Source organism: Chelonoidis abingdonii, chromosome 3, assembly GCF_003597395.2.
Source record: "Chelonoidis abingdonii isolate Lonesome George chromosome 3, CheloAbing_2.0, whole genome shotgun sequence".
NCBI lineage: Eukaryota > Metazoa > Chordata > Testudines > Testudinidae > Chelonoidis > Chelonoidis abingdonii.
Genome location: NC_133771.1, coordinates 16,765,247 through 16,790,053, shown reverse-complemented (window position 1 = coordinate 16,790,053; position 24,807 = coordinate 16,765,247). Strand labels below are relative to the sequence as shown.

Here is a 24,807-nt window from a genome sequence, read left to right as displayed (position 1 = left end):
AGGGAGTTCTCCAGGTGAAGGAGGAGCAAATACAGCATCTGTGGGGTGAGTGAGTGTGTGTGTGTGTGTTTGTGTTTGGGGGTTACTTGCTGTGTGCTGAGCTTGTGTTTGTCTGTCTGTCTGTTTGTTTGTATGGTTGTTTGAAGGACCGTGTGCTGTAGCTGGCAGTTGGAGGCTGAGCTACAAAGGAAGGTTTGAAAGCCAGAAGCCTCTGGTAATTGGCTGAGCCTTAACCAGTGGGCGGGCATTCACTCAGGCCAGGGCTTTATAAAGCCGCACACAAGCGACCAGGGAGCTGTGCGAACAGGGGCTGCTAACAGGGAGTTTCGCAAGGGAGTTTGGAAGGGAGTAGGAAGGGAGCGGGGGTCCCTTGTCGGTCCTATCCGTGACCCGTTAGTCCCTTGAAAACCTATAAACCAAACTACATCCAAAACCTTCTCTTTAAAGCAGAGCAGAGCGGACAGGGAGCTGCAGACAGGGAGTTGTTTGAGAGGAGTTTGACAGAGGAGGCTTACGATGGTTAGGAGACCCGCAACACCTGTGCCAGCACTGCTTCTGTCTCCTCCACCTGCGCCTGTAGCCAGACAGAGCACCAGAGCATGGATGCTTCTACCCAGATTCTGGTGTGGTTTTGCAAAGACTGTAACTTGCAATTTCCACTTACTGATATCCAGGCTGGGGGTGGGGGGCATCCAATGTGAAAGGTGCCTACTGGTGGAATCTCTCAGGCAGCAGGTGGGAGAGCTACAGGAGGAGGTGGCTAGGTTGAGGAGCATCCGTATCCACGAGCAATTCCTGGACAGTGTCCATGTGGAGACAGCTGAGGTAGCTGTCCCAGTTCACAGGACTGCTGACACACCACTGGTGGAGGAGGAGATGGCTCAGGGTGGACACTGGCAGCTGGTTACTTCTGGCAGCGGGCAGTGCTCCACCCCTGCTGCGAACCCTCCCGTGGTAATAGGTAACCGTTATGCTCTTCTTGATACAGGAGAGAAGGAATCACCCCCTACAGTAAAGGAGGAGAAGCCTCGTACCCCTAAGGCTGGGAGGTCTGCTGCCACCACTGAAAATAGGAAACGTAGGGTAGTGGTGGTCGGAGACTCTCTGCTGAGGGGGGACGGAGGCGCCCATCTGTCGCCCTGACATTTCATCTCGGGAGGTATGCTGCCTGCCGGGGGCCCGTATCCGAAATGTTACAGAGGCATTGTCGAGGATTATCCGGCCTTCTGACTACTACCCCATGCTACTCATCCATGTGGGCACAAATGATACTGCGAGGTGTGACGCTGAGCAGATCAAGAGTGACTACAGGGCTCTGGGAGTACGGGTGAAGGAGTTTGAGCGCAGGTGGTATTCTCTTCGATTCTTCCTGTCAAAGGTAGGGGCCCCAGGCAGAGACAGATGCATCATGGAGGTGAATGCCTGGCTGCGAAGATGGTGTCGCCAGGAGGGCTTTGGCTTCCTCGACCACGGATGCTATTCGAGGAAGGACTGCTAGGCAGAGATGGCGTTCACCTTTCGAGGAGGGGAAAGACCCTATTTGCACACAGACTGGCTAACCTAGTGAGGAGGGCTTTAAACTAGGTTCGACGGGGACAGGTGAGCAAAGCCCACAGGTAAGTGGGAACATGAAGACCTGGGAGATGGGTCGGAAACAAGAGGAGCGTGGGCTATAATGGCAGAGAGAAAGGAGGGTCAGGGCAAAACTGGGAGGCAAGATCAAACCAGTATCTTAGATGCCTATATACAAATGCGAGAAGTATGGGTAATAAGCAGGAAGAACTGGAAGTGCTAATAAATAAATACAACTATGACATTGTTGGCATCACTGAAACTTGGTGGGATAATACACATGATTGGAATGTTGGTGTGGATGGGTATAGTTTGCTCAGGAAGGATAGACAGGGGAAAAAGAGGGAGGAGTGTTGCCTTATATATTAAAAATGTACACACTTGGACTGAGGTGGAGATGGACATAGGAGACGGAAGTGTTGAGAGTCTCTGGGTTAGGATAAAAGGGGTAAAAAACAAGGGTGATGTCGTGCTAGGAGTCTACTACAGGCCACCTAACCAGGTGGAAGAGGTGGATGAGGCTTTTTTTAAACAACTAACAAAATCATCCAAAGCCCAAGATTTGGTGGTGATGGGGGACTTCAACTATCCAGATATATGTTGGGAAAATAACACCGCGGGCACAGACTATCCAATAAGTTCCTGGACTGCATTGCAGACAACTTTTTTTTCAGAAGGTTGAAAAAGCTACTAGGGGGAAGCTGTTCTAGACTTGATTTTAACAAATAGGGAGGAACTCGTTGAGAATTTGAAAGTAGAAGGAAGCTTGGGTGAAAGTGATCATGAAATCATAGAGTTTGCAATTCTAAGGAAGGGTAGAAGGGAGTACAGCAAAATAGAGACAATGGATTTCAGGAAGGCGGATTTTGGTAAGCTCAGAGAGCTGATAGGTAAGGTCCCATGGGAATCAAGACTGAGGGGAAAAACAACTGAGGAGAGTTGGCAGTTTTTCAAAGGGACACTATTAAGGCCCAAAAGCAAGCTATTCCGATGGGTAGGAAAGATAGAAAATGTGGCAAAAGACCACCTTGGCTTAACCACGAGATCTTGCATGACCTACAAAATAAAAAGGAGTCATATAAAAAATGGAAACTAGGTCAGATTACAAAGGATGAATATAGGCAAACAACACAGGAATGCAGGGGCAAGATTAGAAAGGCAAAGGCACAAAATGAGCTCAAACTAGCTATGGAATAAAGGGAAACAAGAAGACTTTTTATCAATATACATTAGAAGCAAGAGGAAGACCAAGGACAGGGTAGGCCCACTGCTCAGTGAGGAGGAGAAACAGTAACAGGAAACTTGGAAATGGCAGAGATGCTTAATGACTTCTTTGTTTCGGTCTTCACTGAGAAGTCTGAAGGAATGTCTAACATAGTGAATGCTTATGGGAAGGGGGTAGGTTTAGAAGATAAAATAAAAAAAGAGCAAGTTAAAAATCACTTAGAAAAGTTAGATGCCTGCAAGTCACCAGGGCCTGATGAAATGCATCCTAGAATACTCAAGAGTTAATAGAGGAGGTATCTGAGCCTCTAGCTATTATCTTTGGAAAGTCATGGGAGACGGGAGAGATTCCAGAAGACTGGAAAAGGGCAAATATAGTGCCCATCTATAAAAAGGGAAATAAAAACAACCCAGGAAACTACAGACCAGTTAGTTTAACTTCTGTGCCAGGGAAGATAATGGAGCAAGTAATTAAAGAAATCATCTGCAAACACTTGGAAGGTGGTAAGGTGATAGGGAATAGCCAGCATGGATTTGTAAAGAACAAATCGTGTCAAACCAATCTGATAGCTTTCTTTGATAGGATAACGAGTCTTGTGGATAAGGGAGAAGCGGTGGATGTGGTATACCTAGACTTTAGTAAGGCATTTGATACGGTCTCGCATGATATCTTATCGATAAACTAGGCAAATACAATTTAGATGGGGCTACTATAAGGTGGGTGCATAACTGGCTGGATAACCGTACTCAGAGAGTAGTTATTAATGGCTCCCAATCCTGCTGGAAAGGTATAACAAGTGGGGTTCCGCAGGGGTCTGTTTTGGGACCGGCTCTGTTCAATATCTTCATCAACGACTTAGATGTTGGCATAGAAAGTACGCTTATTAAGTTTGCGGACGATACCAAACTGGGAGGGATTGCAACTGCTTTGGAGGACAGGGTCAAAATTCAAAATGATCTGGACAAATTGGAGAAATGGTCTGAGGTAAACCGGATGAAGTTCAATAAGACAAATGCAAAGTGCTCCACTTAGGAAGGAACAATCAGTTTCACACATACAGAATGGGAAGAGACTGTCTAGGAAGGAGTAGTATGGCAGAAAGAGATCTAGGGGTCATAGTGGACCACAAGCTAAATATGAGTCAACAGTGTGATACTGTTGCAAAAAAAGCAAACGTGATTCTGGGATGCATTAACAGGTGTGTTGTAAACAAGACACGAGAAGTCATTCTTCCGCTCTACTCTGCGCTGGTTAGGCCTCAACTGGAGTATTGTGTCCAGTTCTGGGCACCGCATTTCAAGAAAGATGTGGAGAAAATTGGAGAGGGTCCAGAGAAGAGCAACAAGAATGATTAAAGGTCTTGAGAACATGACCTATGAAGGAAGGCTGAAAGAATTGGGTTTATTTAGTTTGGAAAAGAGAAGACTGAGAGGGGACATGATAGCAGTTTTCAGGTATCTAAAAGGTTAGATAAATGTCTATCAGGGATGGTCTAGACAGTATTTGGTCCTGCCATGAGGGCAGGGGACTGGACTCGATGATCTCTCGAGGTCCCTTCCAGTCCTAGAGTCTATGAATCTATGAATCAGGTAACATCAAAGCCAAGAACCCAATAGGATCCATAAAAAGGACTGGACATTTATGTTTATAAATAAAATTATTACCCACAATCTCTAAGTACCTCAAAATATTTAACATATTTATCCTCATCCATGTCTTGTGTCACACCCATATAAGATGGTGAAGTATTATCACCATTTCATATGTGGGAAACTGTGGTAGAGAAAGACTAAAGGATTTGCCCAAAGTCATAGGAAGCCTGTGGCAGAGCAGAGCATTTAACCCAGGTCTGAAGAGTTCAATGCTAGCACAGTAGGCACAGGACACTCCTTCCTCTACAATGAAGATGTAAAAAATTAGTAACTATATAAAATTTTGGCAGGGATATCTACACGCACAAGTCAGGGCATAAGACAGGATACTGGACTAGAGGGCTCACTAGCCTGATCAGATAAGGCAATGTTTTTATGAATAATGTTAAGGCTGCAATACCTGTAAAGTAATGAGATATAAAAAAGTTTGAATAGTACAAAAAATTGGTTGGAGAGCAAAAAAAATATTTTCCATTGTGCACTGTAACCAGATGTCTAGTCCAACATTAACTGCAGAGTTTTTCCCTTTCAATACACTACTGCCTATTACTACAGTAATCAAACCAAATAAGACAGAAGAATCTATCCTGAGCTCTGATTGTTTTATTTATTTTTTTAATATAAATTACAAGATTCATGCACTTCTGCACTTCTTGTTTGCATCAGAAGCAGAAGTACAAAAATCTCATGAGTAAGAATATTTTCATTATTTCTACTACTGAAATCAGGAAGTCTCACAAAAACTCCTGTTCTTGTGAAGATACAAGATCAAACAGATTCAAATAAAGTACAGATAAGCACTGAAACTCTTTACATTCACTCATGACTACTTTGAGCAGAGTAGTACCATTATTGGGGTAAGGAAGGGGATGTGTGTGTGTATTATAATACTAATAAAATAATCATCTGGTTTAGAAGGTATTATTTTCTTTTTCCTCTCTTCTATTGCCTTGTGACAACATAGTGATCATTTTGAATGGATGGTATCCATCATTTTTGTTTTGTGTTCTGAAGCTTACTTGTAATATACATTAGTTTTCAACAAGGATAGGACAGGTGTGAATTCCTTTTTTTATTTCTGCAATACATTGATACTCTGCTTTTCTGTATCTCAATTTCCCGCTTTGTGAAATGGGGATGTTAAACGACTTCATGGAAGTGTTGAGAGATCTAATGCATTTATATCTGTAAGATCCTAGGACAGAAGGTGCTCTAATTACCAGGGTTGGGGTTTTTTTAATTCAAGATATTAGCAATATCGTTTTAATTTGCATTCTTAAGCCAAGACAGCATGCTCAAATATGGGCTACCACAAACCTTGTCTTGCTTTTTCTCCTCTGAATCATTACTGGGTAATCTTGTTTTAAGTTTCACTGAACCTTCTTTAAAGATATCTCCAAACCCAACTCCTCGGATTTTCTTTGGCTGTGCTATTGGTCCAGCTCCAGGTTCATTTTCATTCCCTGGAGAGGCCACAAGTGAGGGAGAGCCAATGATAAGAGACTCTGAAAAATTGAGAGAAAATGGTTTTAATGTATAAATTAATAAATGCCAACATTACTATTAATCAGGAAGTCTGGAAATCAAATCAGAAAATTGTTCCTTTGTATAAAATGTTTGTGTACACTGGTCTTGCCCAACAGTCCTTAGAATTGCAATTCCATCCTTAAATTCACACATTTCCTGCTAGCTAGATATTTAGAAAGACTTTACGTCTAAGAAGCATTTCAAGGGAATTTACAATGACACTATTTCTGCACCAAATGTGTATTGGTAGCCCTTGCCTGCCGTCAAGAAATCAGATCACTGATTTTTGGCCTGATTTCTCAAACATCAGCCAGGAAGGCAATAAGACCTGTTATCTTCATCAGCGGTACATTTTTCGCCAGCTCTGAGGAAATATGCTCCTGCATCTTTTTGACCTAGTATTTTTATTTCAACATGATGTAACAAAGTTTGCATGCACTATTGCTTTCAGCAGCAGTAGCTACTCAACTCGGAAGTACTGCAGAACACCTCAGTTAATTCTTCCATGTTTGGACAGCCAGAACCAATGAGCAATTGTGGCCTTATTAAACATTAAAGAAAGGATGTTTTCCATCAAAGCTACTAAATTAAATTTTCCCAAGCCTTCAAACAACTGAAATCAATTTCACTTTAATTACTGTTATTTTTTAAGGGTTCCTTTTTTAACCTGTTCATAATTATCTAAATTCTATTTTTAAGTTACTTTTCAATACTTTTCAACCAGATGTAGTTGTCCAACTTTAATCACTGTTATATGGTGCACTATTTACAACTGATTAAAAAAAGTTTGAAAAACGGTGTTAAAGGAACAGGGTGGTTTGTTTGCGAATAATGACTAACTACAGTTGCATGCAGCTGATGGTCAGGAATTCAGGACCTAGGACAGGGGTGAGCAAACTTTTTGGCCTGAGGGTATGGAAATTGCATGGCGGGCCAATGAACAAAATTGGGGTTGGGGTGCGGAAGGGGGTGAGGGCTCTGGCTGGGGGTGTGGGATCGGTGGAGGGGCCAGAAATGAGGAGTTCAGGGTGTGGGCGGGTACTCCGGGCTGGGATCGAAGGGTTCTGAGGGTGGGAGGGGGATCAGGGCTGGGACAGAGGTATGGGAGGGTGTCAGAGGTGCAGGCTCTGGACAGTGCTTACCTCAAGCAGCTCTCAGAAGCAGCTGCATGTCCCAACTCCGGTTCGTACGCAGAGGCCCGGTCAGGAGGCTCTTCACACTGCCTCATCCGCAGATGCCACCCCTGCAGCTCCCATTGGCCATGTTTCTCGGCCAATCGGAGCTGTGGGGGCAGCACTTGGGGCGGGGGCAGCATGCGGAGCCCCCGGCTGCCCCTACGCATAGGAGCCGGAAGGGGGACATCCCACTGCTTTCAGGAGCCGTGTGGAGTGGGGCAAGCCCCTGACTCCACTCCCAAGCTGGAGAGCCGAAATAGGGCAAGTCCTGGACCCCAATCCCCAGTGGGAGCTCGAGAGTCAGATGGGGGCCCCGGGCCATAGTTTCCCCATCTCTGACCAAGGAGCTGCTTGAAAATATTTTGGCTTAAAAGACTCCCACAGTAGTATTTACAGGCAAACTGGCTTTCCACCTGCAGTATGCATGGACAAAATAAAAGTAATTTGCAACTTAAAACTCCAATTATTTATCAAACTCAAAATACCCTTTCATATCATTTAACTTTAGCCCTTCAACTCAAGCTCTTTCTAGGGTATCAACTCCTCGGAACTGCCGTGTCCCATTTCTGATGAAACTCAAGTATACACCTACTCCCCCTCCTGCAGCTGTGATGAGATAACAAATGGTCATATGGGCTTTAATCTTCTCCCTGCCTTCCTCTAAGGGTGTAACTCTGTGCATCTATGAGGGAAATACCCATCTACGAAAGCCATTCCCCTCCAGTTCTTCTTCCCACTGATAAGAAGCCTCTAGGCTACAAGTTGCATGTTGGTCTTAAAGGATCACATCCTTATGGGGGGCTTACTCATCTGTTGCTGTCTCTGGCAAATAGAGACGAAAAAAAATAATGCTGCTCAAAATATAATGGTAGCTATTTGGAACCTGATTTTCAAAAGTGCTGAGCACCTGCAACTCCAAGTGCAGTTACATGTTCCGCATTTCTGAAAAGAACAGGTCCTTAATAGCTACCACCAGAAAATAGGCTTTCATTGCAAGTTATGCAGAGCACTATGTTTGGAAGTGAAAATAATCTTACAGGGCAAACACTGGATTTGTAAGTTTACCAGCTATTTTTAAACCAAGTAGTGTTTAGTCCTGATTCACAGAACAGCTGCTAAACTAATTCCTGAACTGCTCAACTAGTTCACACTTTTTTCCTGCTTTTAATAACTTGTCCAGCACTGATGCAAAACATTCCCCACATTAGCGTAGTCTCTCTTCCAACTCTAAGTACCACCTTGCCAAAAACTAAGAGCTCCAAGCCCCTTGAAACTTAAGTACAGTCTACTGAATTTTTTTGCAATACTCTCTTTCTTGATCACTATGTAGCTGTCAAAAGAAAACATGTCTTAAGATCAATTTTCAGTATTGATTTGTTCACTTTGCATATCATTGTGGACAATGTTCTACATGAGCAACACCACAGTAGCAAGTTTCTCTTCTTCAAACTGTAAAGCCTTCTCTAAATTACAGTTTACAGAACTAGATCAAGCCACCGCATTTCTTATAAACCATACATTTGCTTGGAGTCCCTATTAACATCATGATGCTTTTAAGCTATTACAGTCTACTTCTGCCATTCTCCTGGCCATGTACCCATAACCACAAAGGATTCCACTATCTGGATTGAAATCTGATGTAATCCTAAAGTGATCTGAGTTAATAGTTGCGAAGCTTGTAATATTAAAATGGGAAATTCATCAAGGACATAAGACACGGCATAATGGGGCTGTATCATACATTACAGCTAATGGTGATCCGAGAATCCAGCAGCCCCTCCTCCTAAAATTCAACACTCCATGTGAAGTATTGCAAATTTACTGATACATTTATATTGCTTTAGGACTATTACCAAATCCATTCAGGTTAAACTCTTACTGCTAGCTGGCAGTGTCGTGGCTATCAGAATGGGGTGAGAAAAATAAAAAAACCAAATACTTACTTCTTGATATGAAGGAATTATAATTTTAGGTCTCAATCTTAAAATTTAACTCTATGCATATGAATACTCCTATTATTGTTGAAGTTACACACCTGAGTAAGTGTTTGCAAAATCAGGGCCTTAGCCTTAATTTTGTGATAGGAGACAAAAGGAAAAATGTTATGTAACTACATTTTTGTGAAGATCTCAAATTATTTCTGTATTGCCAGTGTTCTACTTGCTTTACAAAGGCATAGTCCCTACCCTCACATTCTATATAACTTTCCTTTCACTATCGTTGTAGCTTTCCACACCTAAATTCTTGATATAAGTAACTGTGATAAGGGTACTGTATTCTAGATAATATGATTATTACCTGTATCCTCTGGGACTTCTTGTGTTTCCCCATCATCTGTCAATTCTAATTCTTTTACGAAGTTTGAAGGAAATAATCCTGACTTGCCATTTAGTGTTCCACTCCACCAGCCTTCTTCTACCTGTAAAAAGAGAGATTTCCCATGTTAGTAATAAAGCAAAGGGAAACAAACTCACTGATACAGCAATAAATAATTATGGCAGTGTAGTTAAGAGTAGGAATTCAAATAATTCTACCACAAGACACTATACCTACAAAGTATGAAACTAGCAAATACTTTGAAAAAGTTCAAATCTTCAACAAAATTTAAAATGAAGAAAATCATGATGGACAATGGCAGCCACATCTCTAGAAATATGTTTTATCACTACTTTTCTCTGCCCAGCAATTATTCTACAGCATAAAGAGGGACCCTCATTACTTACTCCTATTTTGAGTGGCAAAGATAAACTAATTATCCGTGGACAGATCTTTTTCCTCTCTTTCCCAAATAGAATTCTACAGGCATGCCGCTGCCCAATAATCAAGTGATCCACATTTAATGGGAAGGAAAAATATTAAACTGGTTGTAAAATAATGGATGCCAATTTTTACTATTTTGCCACTGGCGATAAGAAGTCCTGCTTAGGGACCCCATGGTGAACTTTAATCTCCCGATTCTTGGTGTTAGTTATTCCATGACACTCCTTCAGCTGAAGTATTTTTAAACCATAAAGGAAACTGTATAATTTAAAGCAGAACTAAAAACAGTCTGACATGCCTAGATGATAAAGAAAAGGGAGTGGGGGGGGGGGGAATAACCTGCTGGCACTGTATAACAGACATGCTATCAAAATCATTTAAAAATCATTCAGAACCATAATATAAAGTACACAATCCACTCTTTTTAAATGAATGCCAGTTAAATATACTCCAAAAGTTGCAGTTTATTATTGTTTTACTTTGTGTTTTGAAGATTTGTTTTACATACAGAGGACAAAAAGTTACAAGAAAACATACTGAGAAGTTGTTTACATGGTCTGTTTTAGTCTCATATTTTAGGCTTCTGTGCCTGACCCAGGGCATGCTTTTTAAATGAAAGTTCATTTTCTTCAATTGAGTGGAAAAATTTACTGTTTGAATGTTGGAGGAAACGTTTTTATGGTCAAGATTGTCTTTCTGACCAAAGACATCCTGGTTCTTGAATACAATTGCCCGATGAGATGGTGACTATTTTTGGGTAGTCAATGTTAGGCTTTTTCCCTGTCATTGATCTGCACTAAAAATTCTGTAGTTGCTGATCTAGTTTTAAAAATACCAGATCCACTGATTAGCACATTCTATATGGGACACAAATAAAAACTGGTGTCCTAAGACTGCTTACAAACGCTCCCAAATAGCAAAAGAAAGGAACTGTCTGCCCAGTTATCATAGTTTGCCAGTTTCCTTCTCAGACCCCATTCAGCTTTTTGCACTCCAAACTGTACTTCAAAAAGAAGGTGATAAAACTAGCCACGTGCACTATTCCGAAAGTTCAGCACTGTGTATGGTAGCACTGGCAAGGTTCTTCGAGATATGTGATCCCTATCCATATTTCACTGTGGATATGCACATGCTCTGTACACCCCCAGGAAAAATCTTGATCTGCGGCATGCCTCCTCGCTTTCTTTATGTCTCCAGCTGAGGAGATACAGGGCAGAGCAGACAGACCACCGCTCTAGATCCTCCTCCTCCTCTGTTGTGGATCCAGGAATGATTTGAAGTAGAGGGGAAGGGGGACAAGAAGAAGAATACAGATAGGGATCATACAACTCGAAGAATCTCCAATTATTAAAAGTAACTAACTTGCTCTTCCTCATGGAGTGCTGGTCACTATGTATATTCCACTGTGAGTGACTGACCAGCAGTGCTCAAGTAGGAGGAAGGTGAGAGGATACAGGAGGCAGAACAGTTTGAAGGCCCTCCATTCCAAAGGATGCATCAGCAGAGGAGTCCTGTACTAAAGAATAATATCTTGCAAAAGTGCGGATGAAACTCCACATAGCTGCTTTGCAACTGTTAAGTAGAGGTATTTCCTGAAGCAATGCCATTGATGTTGCTTGTCCTCTTGCAGAATGAGCCTGCACCCATTGAAGCAGAGGAAGATTAAAGAGCTCATAGAATGAGATACAACTTGAGATCTATTTAGGGATCCTCAGAAGACAGAGCTTGACCTCAAACTCTTTTTCTGACTGGATTTGTCCTTTGTAGATAAAAGACTACGGCTTGTCATGCTTCAAGGGAATGAAGTCTCCTCTTTTTCAGATGCAAGTGGTTTTGGGGGCGGGGGGGGAAAAAACACACAGGTAAGTGAATTGACTGGTTCAGGTGAAACTCTGAAACGAGTTTGGTTGTGAACTTAGGATGTAAATGCAATGAGACATGGAATATGGCATAAGACAGATCTGTCATCAGTGCTCTGAACTCGCCCACCCTCCTGCCTAAGGTGATGGCCACTAGGAATGCAACCTTCACAAGCAGGAAAGACATGGAACATGTAAGCACTGATTAGAATGGAGAATCAGCACTGAAAAAAACAAGGTTTAAGTCCCACTGAGGAATAGGTTTCCTTACTGGAGGACAGATTCTGATTAGATTCTTCCAGACTTGTGTAGTCAATGAGTGAGTGAAAACCAAATAACCATGTGAAGTTGGGTGGTACATACTGATTGCTGCCAGGTGAACCCAAAGAGAGTTCATGGGAAAACCCATTGTTTTGAGGGAAATAAGATAGTCCAGAATAAAGGGAATACCTGCAGCTTCTGGGAATATATACATTTCTGTTGCACCCAGAGAAACTTTCCACTTGGTTAAGACCTGGTCTACACTAGAATATTAAGTCAGCATAACTACATCGCTCAAGAGTGTGAAAAAATTCATACTTGTGAGTGGTACAGTAAAGCAGACCTAAGTCCCTGTGTAGACACTGCTAGGTTGATGGAATAAATCTTCCATCAACCTACCTACTGCCTCTCAGGAAGGTGGATTACTTAGGCCAAGAGAATCTGGTATAGGCAGTGGTGAGCTGGAGCCAGTTTGCACGAACCGGCTGTTAAATTTAGAAGCCGGTTTAGAACTGGTTGTTAAAGGGCTGGGCAAACTCCGGCCCGCAGGACCGTCCTGTCTGGCCTGCCTGAGCTCCTGACTGGAGACGCTCCCCAGGCTGCTCCCCCACCTTCCCCTCTCTTGCAGAACCTCAGCGCGCTGCACTGCCAGCGCCAGCACTCTGGACCACTCCTGGGCAGCTCTGTAGCTCCTGCCGCTTTGAGAGGCATGGTAAGGGGGTGGGGTTGCGAGCTCCAGCAGACCACACGGCATTGATACACGCTGCCCTGAGCAGCATGGTAAGGGGGCCAGGCTGGGGCTGTGAGGAGGGGTTGGATAAGCAGAAGTGAGCAGTTGGAGGGGCGGAGGTTCTGGCGGGGGACGGTCAGGGGATGGGGAGCAGGGATTGGGTAGGCATGGGAGTTCTAGAGGTCTGTCAGGGATGAAGTTGGGGCAGTCAAGGAACAGGGAGCGGGACGAGTTGGGTAGGGGGTGTGGCCTTAAGGGGCAGTTAGGGCTGGGGGTGGTCTCGGGCTTGTACTCATCAGGCAGCTCTTAATAACCGGTTCCCTACCGGGAACTTGGCAGCACTGAAGGACCCGCTGCTGAAGTGCCACCGAAAATCTGGAGCAACTGAAGGACCCACCACCTAAGTCCCAGTAGGGAACTGGTTATTAACATTCTGGCAGCTCATCACTGGGCACAGGTAGTGTCTATACGCTGTTATGCTGTCTTCACCAACAAAAAAATTGGCTTTTGAAATGACATGCGTGATTCTGGAAAGAAATTCAATTAGCAATTTGAATTCCACCATGTGGAAAAAAATAGCTGTACTTGCTTTGATAAGATACTAAATAGCTATGGACTTTGGCATTATCTAATCTTAAAACTTAAGCTATTCAAAACTCTGTCTTCCATTTCATATAATCTTTTTCTGTTCTGACATGAAATTAATACCCAGATTACATAAAGAGTTATTTACAGTTTCAACTCAATCACTGCATTTTGTAAGTGATACAGCATGAAACAGTTTAGAAGACAGTTCTGTGCTAACTATAGTACATACATTTGTGACCCACAAAATTGATTTAAAATAGGTAGTATTATTTCTGGATGTGTGGAACATAAGAAAAGCAACTTCAAAGGCAAAAAGTGCTTCATTAGATCATGAGACAATCCCTTCCATTTTTTCAGATTCTTTAAACAAAACACACACACACACCTTGATATCACCTATAGGAGTGCTGCCCAAAACTCCCCAAAAGCTTTGGGTGTACAGAAATGTGAACTCCACTCTTAATTTCCTGCTAAGATCACCTCTTCCTTTCTTAGCAAAGGGGTGGTATAACAACATGAACAGAATACTTTTCTTTCCTGGTTAAATTCCTGCTTCTGCCAGGTACAGAACTATAACCCAACAACCTGATGTGTGGTTAAATCAGGTACATTTTACAAGAATTATAGCCCTCAGAAGCCAAACCTTCACCGTCCAAACATCTAAATTGTCAGCATATCTCCCTGATCTACAGAATCTATGTAAACTGACTCCCAATTATCCAAGCCTATTTTTTTTAATCACACAAACAATTTGGATATTTGGAATTCTACTGCATTACACTTCATGTAATAGGTTCAGTACTGACCACAAGAGGGAGTTGCACTATACTACATTCACTAAGCATCATCCGCACATAGTGGTCACTAGGGAAGTTGCATAGAAACACTCACAAACGTAACCACTGCAACAAAAAATGGGATAAAAATCGTGATTTTCAGATGCCTAAATAGAGGAGACACTGACCCAAGCAAGCAAGCTCACTCCCAACCTTCAGTCAAAAAGAATCCAGTTCTGCTGCTAACAAAACACTTACCAATTGTAACCTTGAATATGGTTCCAACACTGACGTTACATAATTTAAATCAAATGAACCACTGGCCACACATTTAAAACTATCAGCTGCCAATGAAAGATAGATACATGAATGTTGGTCTATATCTGTCTTCTCCTCAAGCTCTTCAAGGCAGGGAGTGTTTTAATCTGTGTTATGCACACTCCTGGCTGAGGTCTGTAGCTGCTCCAGCTATAGAATATACATTATGTAGCAGCAGCAGTAAATATAGTAGCAGAAGTAATAAATATTACTACAAAGACGGTTCCAGTCAATTAATTTACCATCTATTTCTGCTTAGATTCTAAATGGCTTGGGGCAAGGACTGTCTTTTGGTTCTGTTTGTATAGAACCTAGCACAACGGGATCATGGTACAAGACTGGGGCTCCTAAGCACTATGGTTATACAAGTCAAATAATAACGATGATGATGATGAGCAGCGGTAATTAACAGTAAGAAAGAAAAGACTGAAGAAACAAAGGGCTTACAACAGAAAGATTATACAGTTACTCGGGTTAGTCTAAGCATTTTAAATATTAAAACAAATGCTTTTTAAACTGAACTAATTATTGAACATCTTCTGACAGCCACTGGGAAGAGAGATCTCGAGGGATTCAATCTGGCATAGTTTATTATTTTTCTAACCCAGACAAACATGTTCATAGAATTCTCTCAAGCCTGAGAGAGAAGGGAATTACATTATTGTCATTTATATAATATCTTCTGTCTCACGATTTACCAAGAAGCACTTTGGTCCCTCATTGAAATCAGCAACCTATAAAGGTAAGCCACATTGGGTATGTTTTCTGTTTTGTAATGGTTTCCTGGCATTGTTCACATTCCTGATCTTGCATACGGTTGTGTGTCTAAACAGCACTAATTCCTGCCTTTGTCATCTTTATCCTAAATCACACTAGAATTATCATCATGACAGCAGCTCTACGGAAGTGTCCTCCTGTATGATTGGTGGAATGCAGATTATCAGCTACTATACCGTTTTTCTAGATACAGGGAGTCCTCAGATTTACGACGCCCAACTTACGCTGGAGGCCACTTACACTGCTTTTCAATTGACTGCCCATTTCGCCCCAATGACACAGTTTCACCCTTACAATGCTAGATTTGCATAAAGTTGCTTGAAATCACTTCCTGGACGCATTATAGTGGAATAGAGCTGGAAGGGGTCACTTCTGATTGGTTTTGAGGCAGCAGGGTAGTTTGTTGCCAGGTATGGTTGTTACTTATTTTTGATTGGCTCCTGGTCCCGGGCTCAGCCAATCAGAAAGCTTGAACGGTGAATGGCTGAGACTCAGCATGTGTGCCCTTCTCCCTGGCTTTCTGAGAAGCATCTGTGATTATATGATTATTTGAATGCTGTTTACAAAATACAGTGTACAGTAAATACATTGATGTTGCAACATTTGACATCTAATTCATTTAGTACAAAAATCTGGGTTACTGTGGTGAAAATAGTGTATCAAACCTTGGTTCAGGAACCAATCCCCCCTGCATACCATTGATTCCTATGGGAAAAGCAGTTTTGACTTACAATGCAATTTTCAGGAACGAATTGTGCAGTAAGTCGGAGGACTCCCTGTATTGAACTCTTGAGAGGATCCAGAAAAAAATAAAAAATGTTATTAACATTAATCCTTGCAACAGCCACCACATTTCCAGGATCACTCCTCCTAACAAACCAGGGTTATTAAGTCACTTGGAAACCTGATGGAGAAGGACAGTGACAATACCTGCATCTGTATCAAACATATACACTACTACATTTGAACAAACACAGCTGAAGGATGCCAGGAATGAAAAATAGCATCAGGTAACTTGTTTAAATATTGTCTTGGATCTTTTACATTCTGTAAGGCTGCTTGGTATGATTCATTGCATCATGTGATAAAGAATTCAGATCTTGGCGTTAAAGGTTTGGGAATGGCAATTTCTTAAACATTTTACTATTAATGTAAATGAAAAAACTGCCTTTTGAATGAGCAATATTCTCTATCTGTGTGGATAAAGAACTTATCACTATTATACCTAAGCATTAACTATGCATTAAAAATATGAGATTTGCCTGGAGGAGTAAAAAAACTACTTATGTATTGTGATTTTAGAAGTCATCTTTAAGCCATAATCTCCAAAAGCACTTGTTCTGTTTATTAAAAATTATCAAAACAAATTCTACAGGTCAATGAGGCTTAACCTTAAACATCTGAAATTATGAGGATTGCTCTGTGCTCCGGATACACAAGGCCCTTTTTTGCAACATGTATTATTCTGGGGAGGATATCAGCTCCCCCTTAATAGATCGCACTTATCTGAAGAGCTGGAGCCAGGTCAAACTGCATATTAAAAAAAACACCACACATAATAAAACACAGCTGGTTTCCATGTAGCTAATGATATTGTCCTCCATACAATACAGTATCTGAGAGCCTCCCAAATGCTTAAAAATAGAAGGAACAGTAAATCTCCCTTCTCTCCTTTGTAGACTTCAGGAGAAATAGCAAGAAAAACGTGCAGATTTGAGAAAGTTGAGCTGAAGAATAAGTTTTGCACCTCACTCTGAAAATGGCTGCTTCTGGGGTCATGCTTACCTTTTCCATAGGTTCCATACTACAGTTCCAGTGAAAGTTTCTTCTTTCACACTCACAAGCCACCCCACTACAGGTTGAAAGTTTGACTGAGTAAAGCAGCTGTCATGGGAGGATACGGTTGAGCTTTCAGGTAGGTAGGGATAATGTCATGAAAGATTTTCAATATCAAGACAGAGCTCTTTAATTGAACTCTGTATTCAGTATGTTAATACAATGGGATGGTGTGTTCATGATGATCTGTACTGCTCAGCAAATAGCTACCAAGTTTGATCTACTGCACATTTGTTGCTACTTTGATTTGTTCAAAGGTTCAATAATAAAGACAGAATATTTTGCAAGAAAAGGCAAGCCCTAAAAATCTGGTCTACTAATGCAACTCTCATCTAAGCCTGGCTCCTGTGTGTGAACTTACAGGTGATCAGCCAGAAATAACTTGAGTCCACATAGCAAAACAACCACCAGGCAGAGATCACATGTACAAACCATAAAGAACTAGAAAGTAGTTTTAGGAAATTAATATGTAATGGAACATGATTTACTAAAGTACATGCTATTCCTTGAATAACTTATAGACTAATATTTGCTAAACGCTAGGCCTTTGTTAATTTAACATTTGCTATTCCTAAGACAGAAAACCTCTAAACTAAAAACTTTAGAGACAGAAAATTATGCCTCCCTCACAATTTTTCAACACGTTTGCAACATTTCAGTCAAAAAAAGGTTTCATTTGGGCCAAATGCCAGGAGATTAGTTCTATAACATAACTTACCTCTTCATTAATGTCAATAACATCCCCCACCTTGAGCTCCATTTCATCCTCATTCTGTGGAATATACTCAAACAGCACTTTACACTGCCGCTTCTTTAACTCTGGTGGAAGGGATATTATAAAAACATGATTAAAGTGAAACTGCCTAAAAATAATTGTGTACTTTTCCATATTCAAATCTTTAAAGGATCATATTTGAAGAGAACACCTGCAAATCATCCCAAGGAGCTAACTACACTTTCTTAGTTTCTAGTTTTCCAGTCGTCCATTTACATCAGTATAAATCCAGCTTGCCTTGAGCTAGGTAGACCTTTACAAATACTGACTGCTTCCATTTGTGAGCTTTACACTCTGCAGATTACAAGGAAGTAAACAGTGTACTATCAATTACCAGAGCATTAATACCAAGTTTTATTGACATAATTGAGTCATAGATCAGCCGTTCTATTATTTTTCAAGCTACTTCCTGTGAGAAGAGTGCAACAATCAAAACTGCTGTCAGCTATGTGCTATCTACAGCATTGATCTAGGTGAAAGGAGTAATTCTAGTGCACATTTATGAATCTGAAGTTTTATGACTACACTTTTGCACAAACACTCATCCTTACAAAAAATGTCAAATGATCTGCAGAGCAATGAAATGCTGACATCCTTTGCATGAAATAAACATACACTGCTAGGTCTTTATTTGGAGGTAAGGATAATATTTGTTTTGCCTGAACATTCAGAACCTGATTAAAAAAGGCATGTGTTTCACTGGACTCCGGGGAGTACAAAACTTTTCCCAGCTCCAGCATGTAAATCGGGATACAAAGCCTATCACTCAATCAATCAGTATTAAGTGGCACAAAAAGAATCTAGGAAAAAAAGGTAATAGGATATTTCACGGATGAAAGATACAAAAGTTATACAAATATTAAAGGACAGAAGGCATCATGGTAAGAGACAGCTCAAGCAGCTTGCAGTGGCACCACAAGCCAAATTTGTACATGTCACAAGGTTAGTTTTCCAGATTAATATTGAAATGACACTACCATAGAAGTCTTGATGGTTTCCTCTTTCCCACTAGAAGTAGAACTTCTAGAAGAAGTTTGCTAGCTAATAAGATCATAAACTTTCCAAGCCAACTTCCATCTTGAATGAACATTTTCATTCTGGGTGGATTAACAGGAGTGTTGTATGTATGATACAGCAGGTAACTGTCCTGCTTTATTCAGCATTGGTGATGCCTCAGCTGGAGTGCTGTGCCCAGGTTTGGACACCACACTTAAAAAAAAAAAAAAAAGAAGACATGGACAAATGGTAGAGTGCGTCTAGGGGAAAGCAACAAAAATAAGAAAATTTAGAAAATCTGACCTATGAGGAAAGGTTTAAAAACTGGGCATGATTAGCCTTGAGAAAAAAATGACTGAAAGAGGGACCTGACAGGCATCTTCATAGATGTTAAGTGCTGTTATAAAGAGGCTAGTGATCAGTGGTTCTCCATATCCACTGAGATAGGACAAGTAATAATACGATTAATATGCAGCAAGGGAAATTTAGATTAGATATTGGGGAAAACTTTCCCACTATAAGGGTGGCTAAATTCTGATATAGGTTACCAAGGGAGGTTATGGAAACCCCATCATAGAAGGTTATTAAGGACAGGTTAGACAAACATGTCAAAGATGGTCTATGTATACTTGGTCCTGCCTCAGTAGGGTGGGCTGGACAATGAGGTCCCTTGGAGGCCTCCTGAGGTCACTTCCAGCCCTACAATTCTATCATTTTATTATTATTTGTATTCCAGTACTGCCCACCTACTGCTGGGTGCTATCAACACATTGAGACAGTTCCTGACACAGACATCAAAATTTAAGAACATATAAAAAGGCATGGGGCAACAATCTTTACTTAAAATGAAATACATTGCTTTTTGTTACTTAAGTACACAGCTGCAACACTTAGCAACCCCCAACCTCTACACCTCAGAAGGAGAAAAGCTATGTGCCTTCAATAAAGCCTTAAAAGTTCACTTTATCAGTTGAAAAGATCTAAAAGCTGCCTCTGAGATTACAGAACTGCCCCAAACTTCTAATTAGGATTGAGAACCTATTACCTTAGGGGACATATAAATACATAGGAAAACATGTTTATAATCTAAAAGAGCCAGAAGATAGGCAAGATAAACAACAAGCAATATGTTTAAGATCCATATATTGTGGGTTACTTTCTAAAAATCTTTTCCCTAATCTGCCCCATTTCCATACTGATCCAATACCGTTGCTGCTGAGACAATATACCCACCGGGCTAAAAATAGATTTTGGTTCAGTGCAAGAGTGTGTTAAAAAAAACCACAACCTATACATTCCAATCAAGGAGTGTTCTTGTGTTCCTGATTACTGAAAGTGTAAAGGGCCTCATTGGGCTCTCCTGCCCCTCTGGTATCTTTCAGGCAGCTCCAGTTGCCCTCCCTCACATGGTGGGATGAGGGCGATGTGACTACACATGCGTTGTGGCCCTCTTGGGTCAGGAACAGAGGCCAGCAAGAATTAAAAAATTGGCTGAATGTGTGGTCAAACGTAACACGGTTCCATCACTCTACTTAAAGGGACAGTACTGGAGAGGCTAAATGGTACAGAAGCAGCTTGTGGTGTTCTGGTGATGTACTAGTACTTCACGTGATTTCATAGTTACGATTCACCTAGAACAGTGGTCCCTAAACTGTGGGGAATGCCCCCTAGGGGGCACAAAGAAATGTTCAGGGTAGCACAGTGGGGCCCGAGTCAGCCCCCCATGAGAGGTTGGGAGGGATCACCACCCAGCTCCACTCCAGTCCAGCTACAGTATGGCCCGCAATCCCAGCCCAAGGCCCGACCTGGCTCCCAGCCTCTGACCCGGCTCTTGCAAGGGCATGGACAGATTATGGTATGGGTGGTGGTGGAGAAAACGCGACAAAATGTTTGGGGACCACTCATCTAGAAGGTTATTTCACCAGTAGAACACCATAGCTATGAAATGTAAGTCTCACTTCGTAGCTAAAATGTAGCTTTTATTCTAGCACTTTATAGCCATACCCAATGTTCACATGTATTAAGTCTTCCAGGGATAGAAGATACTATTAAGTGAATTTTGATGATACTTTCTCAATTTCAAAAATATTTTAACTCAGTACAATAGAGCATCTTTTAATAATATGGCTCCGAGCAGGATCTTGTCACAGGAAAGCTCTTCGTCTGCCCTGCAACAGATTACCAAGGCTGCTGAGTCAGCCACATTTTGGACTAAGGAAGTTAGTGATCTTTTTTCTCTAAAGGTCATGAGGGAAGCAGTCTCAAAATTGGGTCTGAAGCTCCCTCAGATGCTGACTCAAGTTCCCGACCAGTTTTCTTGATGATGTCTAAATCAAGAGGAAATTACACCACATTTCTGCCTTGTGCTCAAAGAGACCAGTTTCCAAGCTTCCTTAAGAATGCTTCTTCTTTGTCAAGCTTACACAGAACATTCATATTCTGTTCCTGGAGAGCTCCTCATTCAGATGCTCAAGGCAGTCAAAGATAAACATACCACTTAAAATTAATATAGAACGCAAGAACAAAAGGAGATTGCTGATCATTCGGGAAATGTACATTTCCACTCAATCTGACAAGTATACCAGCTTTTCAGTGTAAGTTCTACACATATGTGCTGACTCACTCCTTCGGAGGCATTTCCAGTTGACAGGTCAACAGTATATTAATTTTTTATGAATTCATATTCTCTTGGTCAAACAGTGGAAGATAAAAAACCTGGTCACCAGAAATCCTGTAAAAGGGAATTTTCCATATTGCTAATTTGCTTTCCCTGATGTCTCTTAGGTCAGTCTGTGTACAGCATAATGACTGTATCTGATGAAAAGAAGACAAAAATTCAGTAAAATTTGCAATTAACACGACATAATGTGGCTAACTCAACTGATGAAAAACAGGGGCAAGTTAAAGGAGGATAGTAAAATAATACCAGGTGGCAGCGTAAGAGGCCTAACAACAGTGCTGTGCTCAGAGAACAACTAGATTCCTATGAATGTAGACATGATGTTACTTACTAGTCATCAAGAGTTTATTTAACACTATGACCTATAAGTAGCACTTGTCTTCCTCTCAGCTCTGACACAGATTGGGTATCCAGACTGATATAGTAGGAAAAACCAAGTTACCCATAAAGTTCTTTTTCTCCTGTAACTGTGAGGTCAGGTTGGGCACTGAACTCAAGAAGCGTCCACAGAAATACCATATATCGGGCCATGAGGCACCTGAGACCCCTATGAACAGCATTTCCCCAAGGTGCAGTTTCCAGAGACCTACATATATTTTAGGATGGTACCTGGATGAGATTAGAAAATCAGAGACTGCCGTTGCTGTATTCAGAGTTCCTACAGGAATACCCTGCTCAGATGTATACTTAATTTGGGGTCCCTGATTAAACACAGAATCATAGAAATGTAGGACTGGGAGGGACCTCAAGAAGGCATCAAGTCCAGCCCCCTGAGCTACGGTAGGCCCAAGAAAACCTAGACCATCCTTGAGAGATGTTGGTCCTCCTTGTTTTTAAGTACTTCCAAAGATAGGGACTCCATGACCTCTCTTGGAAACCTATTCCAGAGCTTAAACTACCCTTATAGTTAAATCTCCCTTGCTGCAGTTTAAGCCCATTACTTCTTGTCCTACCTTCAGTGGACATGGAGAACAATTGATCACCATCCTCTTTATAACAGCCATTATCACACTGGAAGACTTATCAGGTTGCCCCTCAGTCTTCTTTTCTCAAGTCTACATATGCCCAGTTTTTTAAGCTTTCCTCATAGGTCAAGTTTTCTAACTCTTTAATCATTTTTGTTGCTCTCCTCTGGACTCTCTCCAATTTGTCCACATCTTTCCTATATTGTGGTGCCTAGCTGGGGTCTCATCAGTGCTCAGCAGAACAGGACAATTACCCCCTGTGTCTCACACAGCACTCCAGTTAAAACACCCTGGGACAGGGAACATTTAGATAGACATGATCAGGTTTATTTCTTTATTTTGGCTTGTGGATTTCCTCTGTGCTATTTTTGTTTTGTAACATAAACCTGGACCCCAGGGATCCATTTCTGGTGTTTAACTCCTTTTCAGTTACTCTATAAAATCTAGCAACAGCCTGATTTTCCAGATGTGTTTCCTTTCTTCTTTTTTTAAATAAAATTTACCTTTTTTAAGAACATAAGTTTTGTGTCTTAGAAAGTCTGAGCATATGTTTTTCAATTAGCTGGTGGCAACAGCTGGGTTTCCCTTGTTTGTTTTCTTTCTCGGCTTCCCCGAGGGAAGGGCGGAAAAGCCGAGGGACCTCAGGGAAAACTTTCCAAGTGAGTTTTTTCATGATTTGCAAGACGGAGTTTTTCACTTGGGTGGTAGCAGCATTTACCAAGCCAAAGACAGAGAAAAGCTGTAACCTTGGGAGTTAATACTAGCCTGAAGTGACCAGTATTAATTTTCAGAATCCTTGCAGTCCCCTACCTTCTGCACTCAAAGTCCCAGAGTGGGGAATAAGCCGTGACATCTCCCTTTTCAAGTTCAGGTACCAATATCTTTGAGAGTTGTATTAAGGCAGAAAAGGAGGACCCTGAACCTCCAGCATTTGTGCCCAGAAGACACAAAACAAAAACCTACAAGGGAATTAGCTGATGAGAAACTGAAGATAAATCCTGGAGGTTCCAGTTGCAAATTCACCCTAAATGACAGCCTGGATTACAGAGGTCAAAGATTCAATGTGGAAAATAAACCTAACTTTTTTGGGTCTTTCAGGCCCAGCATCTGTGGAAGCTACTAGAGGCCTTGAAAACTACAAAATATAAGAACATAAAAATGGCCATAGTGGGTCAGACTAAAGGTCCATCTAGCCCAGTATTCTGCCTTCCGACAGTGGCCAATGCCAGGTGTGTCCCAGAGAGAATGAAAGAACAGGTAATCAAGTGATTCCCAGTTTCTGGCAAATAGAGGCCAGGGACACCATCCCTGCCCATCCTGGTTAATAACCATTGATGAACTTATCCTCCATGAACTTACCTAGTTCTTTTTTGAACTCTGTTATAGTCTTGGCCTTCACAACATCCTATAGCAAGGCGTTCTACATGTTGACTGTGCATTGTGTGAAAAAATACTTCCTTTTGCTTGTTTTAAACCTGCTGCCTATTAATTTCATTTGGTGACCCTTAGTTCTTATGTTATGAGAAGGAGTAAATAAATAACACACCCTTATTTACTTTCTCCACACCAGTCAGGATTTTATAGACTTCTATAATATTCCCCTGAGTTGTCTCTTTTCCAAGCTGAAAAGTCCCAGTCTTATTAATCTTTCCTTATATGGCAGCCATTCCATACCCCTAATAATTTTTGTTGCCCTTTTCTGAATCTTTTCCAATTCCGATATATCTTTTTGAGATGGCGTGGCCACATCTGCACACAGTATTCAAGATGTGGGCGTACCATATATTTATATAGAGGCAATATAATATTTTCTGTCTTATTATCTCTCTCTTTCTTAACGAGTCCCAACATTCTGTTTGCACTTTTGACTGCCACTGTACGCTGAGTGGATGTTTTCAGAGAACTATCCACAATGACTCCAAGATCTTTCTCTTGAGTGGTAACAGCTAATTTAGACCCCATCCTTTTATATATATATAGTTTTCCATAAATAGATTATGTTTTCCAATGTGCATTACTTTGCATTTATCAACACTTAATTTCATCTGCCATTTTGTTGCCCAGTCACTTAGTTTTATGAGATCCTTTTGTAGCTCTTCTCAAGATAGTTAAGCCCCAAGCAGACTGCATAGTTTTGAATCATCTGAAAACATTGCCACCTGTCATAAACAGACAGCTAAGGGTTAATGTTTCTTCTACCTGTAAAGGGTTAACAAAGGGAACCAAACACCTAACCAGAGGACCAATCAGGAAACCAGATTTTTCAAAGTTCAGGGAGGGAATTTTTAGGTGTGTGTCTTTTGTCTGTGTCTCTGCTCTGTGCTCTCTCAGCTAT

General features: G+C 41.3%; 1 protein-coding gene across 2 annotated transcripts in view; it reads right to left on the bottom strand.

Annotated features, from left to right (window-relative positions):
* CD2AP (CD2 associated protein) overlaps positions 1–24,807 on the bottom strand; it is a 150,993-nt gene that overhangs the window by 52,420 nt on the left and 73,766 nt on the right. For both annotated transcript variants that reach the window (XM_032777591.2, XM_032777592.2), the window contains exons 4-6: positions 17,775–17,875; positions 9,450–9,570; positions 5,767–5,954 (exon numbers count right to left, since the gene is read on the bottom strand). In XM_032777591.2, the coding sequence (XP_032633482.1) occupies positions 5,767–5,954; positions 9,450–9,570; positions 17,775–17,875 (410 nt within the window). The remainder of the gene's footprint in view (positions 1–5,766; positions 5,955–9,449; positions 9,571–17,774; positions 17,876–24,807) is intronic.